We start from the raw sequence: 11,790 nt of genomic DNA, 5'->3' as shown, positions 1-11,790 counted from the left end.
TCTCCTCTGAACTCCAGCAGCAGAGGGCAGTTTTAGGTACTGTGCAGTTACCCTGTAACTTAATGGCAAACAAAGCTGGTGGCAGTAATCAGAACAAAGATCAGGACGGTCAGAGTATGGCGGGCTTGATGGATGTTTTCCTCCATGCAAGTGGCGTTCCTCATACCGATGCACATCAGGGACGCTTCCTGACACACAGGCGTGGATGCTGGCGTTGGAAGCTCCACCACACCTAACTCAGAGGCATACATATGCCACATAAACCAGGTACAGAAAGAGTTAGCAGTGTAGTCTAGACATGTGAAACACGGTTGCACTAGGGACCTTTAGCTCCAGGGTAAGCACATTTAAAAATCCATATACAGTTCTGATTCACTGATTTGCTACATTTAAATTCAATGGGAGAGTGCACCAAGAAATTTAACCTTGCTACTTTAATAATACATAGAAAACACATCTGTACACCCAGTGAAGTCATCTTTATTGCATATTGCTATTTTAAAAAAAATGTACAATCTCATAGCACACACGACATCTTTATTTTCCTTGGTTCTGTAACAACAGTCTTGCACCTAAAGACTAAGTGGTTCTAGCTACTGAGCTAAGAAGATACGAGACAGTTAATTAAGTTTAAAAATTATAACGCTTTTTCTTTTTTTGGCATTATTTTAAAAAAAATCTTTAAAATACATACTCAAGAGAGAAAAGTAGCTACTTACACCAGCACCAGTCTAAAAAGTCGATTTTTGTTTGTTTGTAACAATGACACATGAAGTTACCTGCACACAGTCCTTAGGAAAAGAACCCAAAGCTGGGAATGGCAAAGGTGGCCTACCAGAGGGGCTACACAGAAGTGAGGATGGCTCTAAGAGGGGCAAGGGGACATGCGACACAGACTTGCTCTCTGTTGTGAGTCTCTCTCCACAGTTCCAAAACTGAGCTGGACCAAACTTTTCCTGCTAGCAATAGAAAAGAATATACAAAGAGGCACTTTAGATCAGGAACAGTGAAATCCATCACTCCACCCCGCTCCTCCTCCTCTCCGAGCTGGCCCGAGCCACAGCCAGGATGCTTGCAGACTGTGCTTAGCTCGGGGCTGGGAGAGTCAGCTCCGCTTTGTACCTGTGACTGTCATAGTGAAGAGCCATTTGCTTCCACATAATGGGTAGAAAGGTCGCTAAGTTTGCGATGAAGAAAAACAAAAAGAGTAAAAACAACAGCTCTTGACAATTCTTAGAGCACTGTTTCACAGCTTTTACACAGCACAGATCCCTTGCCGTCTGCACTAAACATTACAATTCATACAGATTATTTCTTAAATAGTATGGTTCCTGTATACTATGCACATTGGTATTCTCCTGTCCCCGGAAACCCCGTTGAGGATGTGAGCTCCTGGGTGGGCAGGGACTTCGTCTTGCTTACCACTGCAGCTCTACTGCGCCTGGTACATAGTGAGGGCTTAATAAATATTTGATACTTGACTGAAAAACTCATTTAGGGAGTAGATAATAGTGTAGTGCAACAGGAAAAACTACTCTCTCCACAGGACATCCAATCACAAAAGGATAGAAAACAGAGAGACAACGCTAGTCCCTCCCCACACCCTATTACAAATAAATAAAGCAAAAGAAAACAACAGTAACAGTCCTCTTTACATACCATATAATTTAAGGACACTAGGAGTTGGCAGCTCAGTGGTAAGCGTCCATATTTTATTCTCTACTGCTCTTTTTTTTTTTTAAATCATTTCTCCCTGAGAGCTTTATTTTTTGGACTGAAATTGTACAGGTAGCGTCACTGACACACAGTTTAAAATGACAACAGGTAACAGAGATCACTTCAAATATTCTTTGAGATAAGTTGATCTGAGCAACCCTGTAGATACTGTTGATGGTTCGTGTCCATATGAGAGTCCTGTACCCCAGGACACGCAGCGCGGCCTATACAGAAAAGAGAAGACACCCCAAAGCACCCCTATGCCTTTAAGAAGAATCTTCAGGGAGTTCTTCCACTAAGTCTCGGGTGGAGAATTTCATTCGTCAGGTCTACAGATCTGTATTGTTAGGTCAATGAGGAGGCTCTGGCAATTCTGGCCCTTAACCAGGATCTAGGCGGCATCACTTGGAAAGTGTGTTTTCAAAATAACAAAACCAATAAAAGAAGTCATCAAGAGCACTTGGCGGAAAAATTGATGAAATTAAGGGGAAAATGGTGCTCAAGTTTTAAATATATAAATGAAGTGTGACTGACATTCTACATGATATGAATGTGTGCAAGATGTTCTCAACAGACGTTTGTACCCAGACAAGAGTGCACCCCAACAGCAGCAGCAGAACCTCGGCGCTGTTCCGCTAGGTCAGCCAGTGATGCTGGCGTGCAGGTGACGGTGGCTCGCCTACAGCCTCTGAGCTCACCCCAGTCTGTTTGCCAACTCCATTTCTGCAGTGAATATCGGCTCACTACGCCAACCTTGGGAACCAAAACTACTTCACAAGACAAGCCTTTTTTTTTTTTTTTAAAGCTTCCTTTTTTCTTCCCCACCCCCACCCCCTTTAAAGGAATGTCTGTTACTGTTTCAGGAGAGAGTATTGTGCTTCTGAACAGGCATGGTGTTCAGGGAAAGAAAATGAACCCCACTCAATATGAATGCGTACACAAAGAGTTTCTGGGCGCACATATTAACATGAACTTTTTAAGCATACACATAGGTCCCGGACAACACTTAACTCTCATATGGACACGAACCATCAACAGTATCTACCGGGCTGCTCAGATCAACTTATCTCAAAGAATCTTTGAGGTGATCTGTTACGTGTTGTCATTTTAAACTGTGTGTCTATGTACATTTTCACATATATACACATACATTTACACACACACATTCACACCTTCACTCACAGATGAGAGAAGAAACTGCCATTGTTTTGCATCTGGAGGCAGTGTAATGGAAAGTTCTAGTCACTCCAAAGGGCTGCTACGGCGCTTTCTAGAAAAGGATGCAAGGAAACTAAAAATTAAGTTTTGTGATTGGTCGCTCCCGGCTGCTGTCCGTCACCTGGTTGGAAATGCGTTTCCGGTTCCGTTTGAGTTTTGAAAGGTCTTTGTCGAACACCTCTCCTGAGCGCAGCGCCGAGACCAGGTCATCAAACTCTCCGCTCTCTTCACTGCTCTCCTTGGCCTTCCTCATCTTCCGCTCCCTCTCCCGCTGCTCTTTGAGCTGTGCAGAGAAAGAGTCCTCTTAGGGTTAGAGCGTACTTTGTTTTCAGCAGAGACGCAAGAATTCTGGGCCACGGGAGGGAATGAATCTCTTATGTGAAGCCATGTTCAGCTATGGCTGCAAACCTATATGTGTGACTGCAAAAGCAACAGACAGTGAAAAACAAAACAACACTTACCAACTTCTAGGTAAGTTCCACTATAGTCTTTTTTTTTTAAAAGCATTTATTTGAGGCAGTAAATAGATCATTTGTGGCTTTTATAAAGGATGCTAATATCCTTTTGCAAATTTATGATCATTTCTTGAAGGTAATTTCTAAGGAGATAATCGTGCAGGATGTGGATCGACCTTTCTAGCCTTTGGAAAGAAGCTGCCAGACTACTCAAGGGAATCGTGGCGTGGCTCTGAGCTACCTGCAGCACTCTACAACGCATGATTTCCCCTCCTTGCCAGTGCTATGGGAACACAGGGCCTGGGTCTGGGTCACAGCTGGATGCTGGAGCATGTGTCTGTCACATGGACCACAAAGGGGAAAGACTCAGTGAACCCCGAGCTCGGGCTGTGGCCACAGGCCTGCCAGGAGGGCTGCTGAGGGAGCATCTCTCACCTGAGCTTCCAGGCGAGCCCGCCGCTCCTCTTCCTCCTTCCTTTTCCTCATGTTCTCATTTTCCTGTTTCGCTTCTGCCACGGCCTGAAGAAACTGATCAAAGATCCCAAAGAACTCATCTGGCTGTATTTTGCCAGCCTCTTCTCCAAAGTGCTTCACTGCTTTAGTGAACTGGAGAAAAAGATTTAAAAAAAAAAAATTTTCAGTGTTCCAAGAGAACCCAGTCCATAGTGAAACTGAATTCTCTGGAGAAGGCGGGCAGCTCAGTTACAGCTGATGGCTTTTAGCCAGCCTATGGTTTACCTCCAGCTGTTGCATGCACCTACTGGTTTCCAAAGCAAGACATGGATACTCCCTGATTCCCAAGCCGAGATTTCTGCCCACTTCATTTTAGCTGAACACCTATGATTTCATACAACTTTGTGTTAACTAAACAGTAGTAAACAGGAAGGCAAAATATTGTGGAGCAAGACACCCAAGACAGAGACTAACAGCAAAGTACCGCAGGGGTTGGAAATCCAGTACTTTAAGCTTTCCTTTGAAGTAGTTTAATTCCACTTATTGGGAACACGAAAAACAAATGGGGCTCAAAGACTTCTCTGCTGCTTTCTCCAACCCATAAATAATGCTAATACTGTCTTTAGCCTCCCCCACCATGATAACTGTGGACTCATTATTATCATCCGAAGTCTGTGGCTAACAGTACTTTAGCCAATCCTACCACTCAGAAATCTTTTTTAATGTCTCTTTTTCAAAGTGAACAAATACAAAGTTAGGGATAATTTTAAAAATTTAAACAAAATATATAGTAATAAAACAGTATGTGTAGTTTCTCTTTAAACCTCTTAACTGTTTTTGGTTCTCTGAGACCTTTTTCTAAGGAGTCTCAGCTTACCAGGACAACCCAAGGGTGGCGCCATTACTGTCAGCACCCTGTTCCTAGGGTTAAGGGCCCAGTGCTGCTGGTACTGCATGGCCCAACTCAGAGATCAGGCTCCAGAGTCCACAGATTTCTCTTTCCTGTGCTAATCAACTACTTTCTGATCTGACCTTCTATTTTCTTCAGAGTCAGACCACACAGTAAGTTTGTATATCATCTTTAAGTCCATGATTTTTCTTGTGTTACCTGCATTACTTATGTTGTTAAAGCTTCTGGTATTACAGTAATATTATGCTTGCTAAAGAATGTTTACCGTGTTTCTATACATAACAAATTTGACTAAGACATGTATATTTTACATATTTTATAATTACTTTATATTTTAACTTTAGCTATTGTGTGTGCATACATGTAAGTGTGCAGGTGCATTTGTGCAGTGGAGGTCAGAGGTCAACTTTTACAGTCACTTCTCTCCTCCTGGTGGGTACTAGGATGGAACTTAGGTCATCAGGTTTGCATGAAAAGTGGTTTTACCCACTGAGACATCTCACTGGCCCTCAGATTTTAAGACCTTTTTTTCCCAACAACTTTCTCTTAATGTAGAGCTGTTTTCAACGTTTTACTTATTTGGAAATATTCTATTATAAAACAGAACTCTTTAGGGAAAAACATAACATTCTTCACACACCACATTAGAGTAATCTAGCTTGATTCATGGTTTTATAAGTCGATCTCTAAAAGTTCTGGTATGAACAAAACAGCAGTAAACAGTCTACAGCTGAGCTTCTCAAATATTCAAGTTCATGCACTTTAAACCAGCATGGATGATCTTTTTATCTAGGAATTCTAGTGATGATGAAGTCATATATATTTTAGTTTTAGAAATCTGAAGGAACCTCAAGCCAGATTAATGTTCCCACACTCAAAACCACAGGGTTTTCTGCATGTGTGTTAAAAAAAAAAAAAAAAGATGCTGGGCGGTGGTGGCGCACACCTTTAATCCCAGCACTTGGGAGGCAGAGGCAGGAGGATTTCTGAGTTCAAGGCCAGTCTGGTCTACAGAGTGAGTTCCAGGACAGCCAGGATTACACAGAGAAACCCTGTCTTAAAAAACAAAACAAAAAGATAACCCTATGATTCTGTTTCAGCTCTGTGATGAGGTGCGCAGGGGGTCCCTTCTTTTACAAACACAACAATGGATAAGAATCTCATGGTGGTGATTTGGACCACACCTATGGATATTATTTTTCTTGTTCTCACTGTAGTATGTTGGAGTTGGATTGCTAATAGTGGCTCTGTGGGACATGCTATCTCCTTGTTTACTGGTACAGCTGGAAGGTAGTACTGAAATTAGCTGATGTTTGTCAACATACCCTTTGAACTTGAATGCAATCATCTACACCAGATAACTCAACCTGACCATTGAAAACGATGCCTACTAGTCAGGTTTGAAGGAGAGGCTTAAGCAAAAGGATTATGGTGAGAGATTGTGCTGGTTACTATCAACTTGATACAAAGCTAGACCTGTCTGGGGAGGGTGGAATGTCAGCTGAGGAACTCCTACAATAGAGAGGCCCGTGGGCAAGTCTGTGGGGCATCTTCTTGATGAATTGATGTTGGAGAGATCAACCTACTCTTGGGCAGGTGGTCCTGGATTGAATGAAGAAGTAGGCTGAGCAAGCCACGAGGAGCAAGCCTGAAGGCAGCATTCCTCCATGCTTCAATTCCAGCCTTGGCTCTCACCCTGACTTCCCTTCATGACGGACTGTGATTGAAGCGTGTAAGTCAAATAAACTCTTCCCTCTCAAAGTTGCTGTTGGTCATTTTATTTAGCACAGCAACAAAAATCAAACTTAAGAGATGGCCTGTGTAGAACTCTGTGGTGGGGAATATCATCTATGAATAGTGAGAAACTACCCAAGGGAAGATGTAATAAGAGAGCATGCTTAGAAGTGTTGGTTATTAGCCAACAAAAGCCTTTCTCATACAATAAAACAAATCTTAAATGGAAAGTATCACAACAAAATGTCTTACTAAAATAATGTTCCTTTGTAATGATGCTGTGAAGTGAAATGCATCACTGTTGATATGCTCTGCATATTGGCCTTGGTCCCCTTGAGATAAACATCTTACACAGATATATGTGGCCTTGGTCATACCTGCTCCTAGTTCTCATCACTTAATCTGCTTCCAGAGATGAACAAATCAATCCATGGCAACCAAGGCAAAGGTGCAACCATTCCAGCCTGTAAGGTCTTGCCAACCAAAAGGCCAGTTAGATACCAAGGGCTATCCTTGAGATGAAAATACAACTGTTCCACAGAACAACCCGATCTGGAAGACATTATCTGCTGCTGCATTTCCTGATCATGATGTTCAAATACTACTCTTGCTTCTTCCCAAATGGGCTGCTGTCCTTTAGCACCACACAAAAGCTCAGGGCAGAAGAACCACATGAGTACATGCACAGGGAAATTTACCAGCTCTTTAGCTTCTGCTAGAAGATCTTCAACATCAGAGAAGCTGAAGCTAGCCAGGGTGATGAACTGGCTGACAACAGACACGAACTTGTCTCCAGGCTGTGGGGGCTGAGACTTCTGATACTCCAGCTCCTGAAACACAGAAAGTGGATGGTGATGGCAAAGGTTTCACATGTGCACACCTTGTCTCTCATTCCACAAGATTCAAGTTGAAGAGCTCAGATAGCAAACGCATCATCTGAAAGATCTCAGGTCAGTTCGCTGCCCTACCCTTCCTCTCCATACCAAGGCCACGCCCATGTGTGCAGACATATCTGAAAACAGCTACTTAATTTTCTAAGATTTTAACCAAGGTGATTTCTAACTCTGGCTTTAGAAGCAAATGAATACTTGGCTAAAATAAACAGAACCCAAACAGTAGGATTCAAAGTGTTTATGAGGACGAGCCTGCTGGCCAATGTTCTGGTTCAGAATTTTGGTGTCTTGGTTTTCCTTCTTTGTTTTGTTTGGTTTTTCTCTTTTTGATTTTTTTCTTCTTCATCATCTACCAATTCTATTTACTTCCCAAACCATAGTATCTAGGTCAGCAGAACTGCAGCTGTAGCTCTTGGCGACAGGTTCATCTCCCTCCTTCCTTCCTGTCCACACCGATAATGGGTCTTGGTGAATAGGCAGGTAGGAGAATGAATCTTTTGTTCATTTCCCATGTTCTCCACTACCATGGTGACGATCACACAGAGGACTAAAGTCAAATTTCAGTCATGAAGTTCAGCCATTTTGAAACATTCTTAGCAGCTACAGTTCCCCAGCATTGTTATCCTACTGCACAGACATATGGAGCTTAGCAGACTTTAATTCTTTGCTCAAAAAGTCAGGGAGTTGTTGATTAGTGACAGGAGCAGAATTTGAGCTCAGTCTGCCTGCCCCAGTCCTAGAAATATCTATGCTAGCCAGCAGACTGGCTGAGGGTCATGGGACTTTACTGCACCTGCTTTGGCAGAGACACTGTTCAGAAGGAGTGTAGCACTCAAGGGCTATGGGTTCTGACTCAGTCTACTGATGCTGTTCTTAATGGCAGACTAAATGAAATGACAGAAGCAGAGACTCAAACTATGGAGCCAGCTCTGACTGAAGACATCACCACAGTTTTAGTACCTTGGTATAAATGTGTACACACACACACACACACAGAGTGGGGGAGGGAGGGAAGGAGAGGGGGAAGATTGTGCTGTGCTGGTGTAGGGATGTAAAGGATGCCATTATCCAATTCGTCATCACTGTATCCAAATTTATCTCTGACACTTTACACAGCATCACTAACTTGGACAAGGCACAATTAAGACACATGGACACAATTAGGACACTGGACCTTCTAAAAATCCATGAAGAAATTTTTGGGTGTTCATAATATAATTCCTTTATCCCCCTCAGTTCCCAACTCCTCAAAAACATTCTCCTGAACCTTAGTGGGAAAAAAATTAAAATTTTATTAGTACTATGTCTTCAAGGAATTCAACAGTGTCTAGGATATAGTTTTGTGATTAAAACAAGAGAAAGGAGGGTATCTTTGCTTTTGGTGATAAATTACCTGCAAGGAATTTAAGGGAAGGGCAAATTTCAGACTGCTTCTGGATCAGGAACCTCACCCAGTACAGACATAGACAACTGGGCAGGGTTCTGAGTGGTGGTTCTCATCTCCTTCCCTGGCAGCCCCATTCATGTAGACACCCCTATGGTGGCGTCCCAGCGCAGCTGTGCTACATTCTTCTGACTCCTCCCTATCTTGTCCACATTCCTGTGGTTCCCTTTTATCTTCTGTACCTGGGCAGCCCCACTCCTATGTACCTTTCCACACCATCCTGCTTCTAGGCCATGTCTGGAGTTCACCTCCTCCCGTAGGAGCATTTCCTCCAGGACGTGCCAGTCGATCACACACGTCCAGGCTAGCCTCAATCCAGCCCTTTCATCAAGTCCCTCTTTGATTGCCACGCTTATCTAGACAGGGTCCTGCTGAGGGAACTGGCTCTTCTCATCACTGCAGCACTGGAAAGCAGGGACTCTGGGTTACTATGACCTTGTGCCTTGGACACAATATGCTATGCTCAAGTGTGTGTTTGGTGAAGACTCCCCAAAGGACCAGTTCAGAAGTAGCAGAGAGGTCTCCATCAACCTGTGGAACGTCACATCAAAGAGTCGAAGAACATGGAAATGGAAGATGGCCTCACCCAGTCCACTCATTCTAAGGCCTGCCTCCAGGGTTGAATTTGGCCCTCCTCACCCACTTCCAGCTCCCACTGCAGGGAGCCACTCAGGACATTCGGCTGCATGAAACTGTTTCTACAGTGGGTACAGCTGATGCCTGCTTCTTTCTGGTCACTCTTACAGAATCATATTTATCCTGGGCAGACCACGTGCCAAGGGCGCTCCTGTGCTCGAGGTCTGCACACCATCGAAGTAGTACAGCAGTCATGGTGGGAAGCAGGTACTCACCGTCTCTACAGCTTTCAGGCCACTCCTCAGGGTGCTGATCTCTTTGTCCAGCTCGGTCATGCTGTCGGAGAGAGCGACATCTTAGCAGTCAGCAAGCAGCTTTCAGGAGTAATGAATAAGCTGTGGCCTGAGGTAGTTCATGCTTGGAGGCAGGCGTGTGGTTAGCTTATAAACTATATTTCCAGGACAGGGAGATGGCTCAGCGGCACATGTGTATACACACTCATACACACTCACACACTAAGTAAATGTGATAAAATGGAAACATTTCTTTCATTCTCAGATCTCACAAAAGCTAAGCATTTAAAAAAACATGTAACTTATGTGTATAATTTTAATTCTTCTGTACATTTTTTGTTTTCCTCTGCCATCAGGTATATTTTATAGGTTAAAAATAGCAGAAGAAAAATGTTTCCCATGTGTGCAGAAACATTCTATGTTTGAATCACAGAAGGTCTTTGCTTCACAGCACGTTGCTGTCTGTAGAAATGAACCTTTGACATGTTTGGCTCTCTGAGAAGGTAGCGTGCCCAGAAGCTCATTCAGTCTGGAGCCCGCAGCTCCCTATGACTGCAGCAGTGTGAACAGCGGCACTCAGCCTCAGTCGGCAGGCATTTTTCTGAGAGCTGTCCTGGTTACTTTTCACTTTCCTGCCTTCTTTGTTTTCAGTGGAGAAAGAGTCCTGGGCTTCGCCTATGCTTTCTATTTCATGGCTTTTAAATACTAAAGATTAAAGCTCAAGCCTCACAACCCCCTCCATACCGAAGAGCTCACTATAGTCCCTTCACTTCACTAGATTAATTTCTTGTGTTACCTACTCTATTTCTTACACCAATGTGGAGAGGGGTGTGTGTGTGTGTGGAGAGAGAGAGAGAGAGAGAGAGAGAGAGAGAGAGAGAGAGAGAGAGAACAAGCCCACTCATTCTAGGCTGTAAATTGGCAGCAAACGGCCCAGCTTACATGTATGCATATCACAAGGAGGTGTGGAGGGAGGAGATCGTGGAAAGCTGCCTATTTCTATCTCTGAAACATGGCACGAGACTTGTGCGGAAAGTTTGGCAACTTCCCATTTTATTTTTAGTTCCTTGATTTACATAATGACTGCTTCCCATTAACGGGCTGCTTGGCTCCAAGGAGTGTGTGTGCCTGTGAAAATGACTGGGGCTCCTCACACGGAGGCCTTCCATCTGCTTCACCTGTGTCCTCCTTTGACTCAGGGTTACCTGTGTTCAGTAGAGCTGCTCTTCAGATGCATTCGTGAGGCTAACCCCATGGCCTCCCGTGTAGGCAGGTGCTGTACCACTCGGCAGCATCTCCAGCCTTAAGTTTACTATTTGTTGAGACAATCTAACTAGGTTGTCCAGGCCAGCCTTGACCTCACTTTGTAGCCCAGGCAGGAATTGAACTTGCAGTCTTGCCTCTATTTTCTGAGTCAGAGAAGCCAAAAGGCCTAGCTGATGCTTATACTCTAAGAAAATTAGGTTTTACACAATGGGGCGGTGAGTATTCCAAAAGACCTAGAACAAATATACATTCTCTAACATGTTTGGCTGGGATTCAAACTCCTTGCACATGTGCACTTGAGTGTGGTGCTAGCAAAGTGCCTGCTGCTCTGCGGTCTAGCTGAGGGCCGTCCTGGTACTTACTTCACCTTTGCTGCTTGAGGAATATCCCGCAACTCTTCACTTAGATTGAGGACTTTGGGGTACTTGTTCTCCACAATAGTTATTAGATAGTGCAAAAGGGTAATGTTCCTAAGATGAAAGAAAAGGAAAACATGCAACGTGATTAATATGCTTTATCTATTCATGGGGCAAGACCCAACAAAAGAATTGGTAGAGGCAGGTGGATTTCTGAGTGGATTTCTGAGGCCAGCCTGGTCTACAGAGTGAGTTCCAGGACAGCCAGGGCTACACAGAGAAACCCTGTCTTGAAAAAACAAACAAACAAAAAAAGAATTGGTAAAGTGGCATAAGAAGAGTTGGTGAAGCCACTGAGGAGAGCAGCTGTTTGGAAGCCTAAAGTATTTTGCAGGTCTAGAACAGCTCACTGTCGTGGTTTGCAGGTCTAGAACAGCTTGCTGTTGTGGTTTGCAGGTCTAGAACAGCTTGCTGTT

At 43.8% G+C, this 11,790-nt stretch overlaps 1 protein-coding gene across 3 annotated transcripts in view; it reads right to left on the bottom strand.

Moving 5' to 3' along the window:
• Window positions 1-458: 458 nt before the first annotated feature.
• Window positions 459-11,790, bottom strand: part of Daam1 (dishevelled associated activator of morphogenesis 1) — a 158,595-nt gene continuing 147,263 nt past the window's right edge. For all 3 annotated transcript variants that reach the window (XM_028789181.1, XM_028789173.1, XM_028789189.1), the window contains exons 21-25: window positions 11,321-11,428; window positions 9,675-9,735; window positions 7,185-7,316; window positions 3,825-3,995; window positions 459-3,217 (exon numbers count right to left, since the gene is read on the bottom strand). In XM_028789181.1, coding sequence (XP_028645014.1) covers window positions 3,008-3,217; window positions 3,825-3,995; window positions 7,185-7,316; window positions 9,675-9,735; window positions 11,321-11,428 — 682 coding nt within the window. In that variant the 3' untranslated portion in view covers window positions 459-3,007. The remainder of the gene's footprint in view (window positions 3,218-3,824; window positions 3,996-7,184; window positions 7,317-9,674; window positions 9,736-11,320; window positions 11,429-11,790) is intronic.

This window comes from Grammomys surdaster, unplaced genomic scaffold (assembly GCF_004785775.1).
Source record: "Grammomys surdaster isolate TR1022 unplaced genomic scaffold, NIH_TR_1.0 127, whole genome shotgun sequence".
NCBI classification, from domain to species: Eukaryota; Metazoa; Chordata; class Mammalia; order Rodentia; family Muridae; genus Grammomys; species Grammomys surdaster.
The sequence above is the reverse complement of the archived record's forward strand: the minus strand, read 5'-3'. Positions and strand labels throughout refer to the sequence as shown.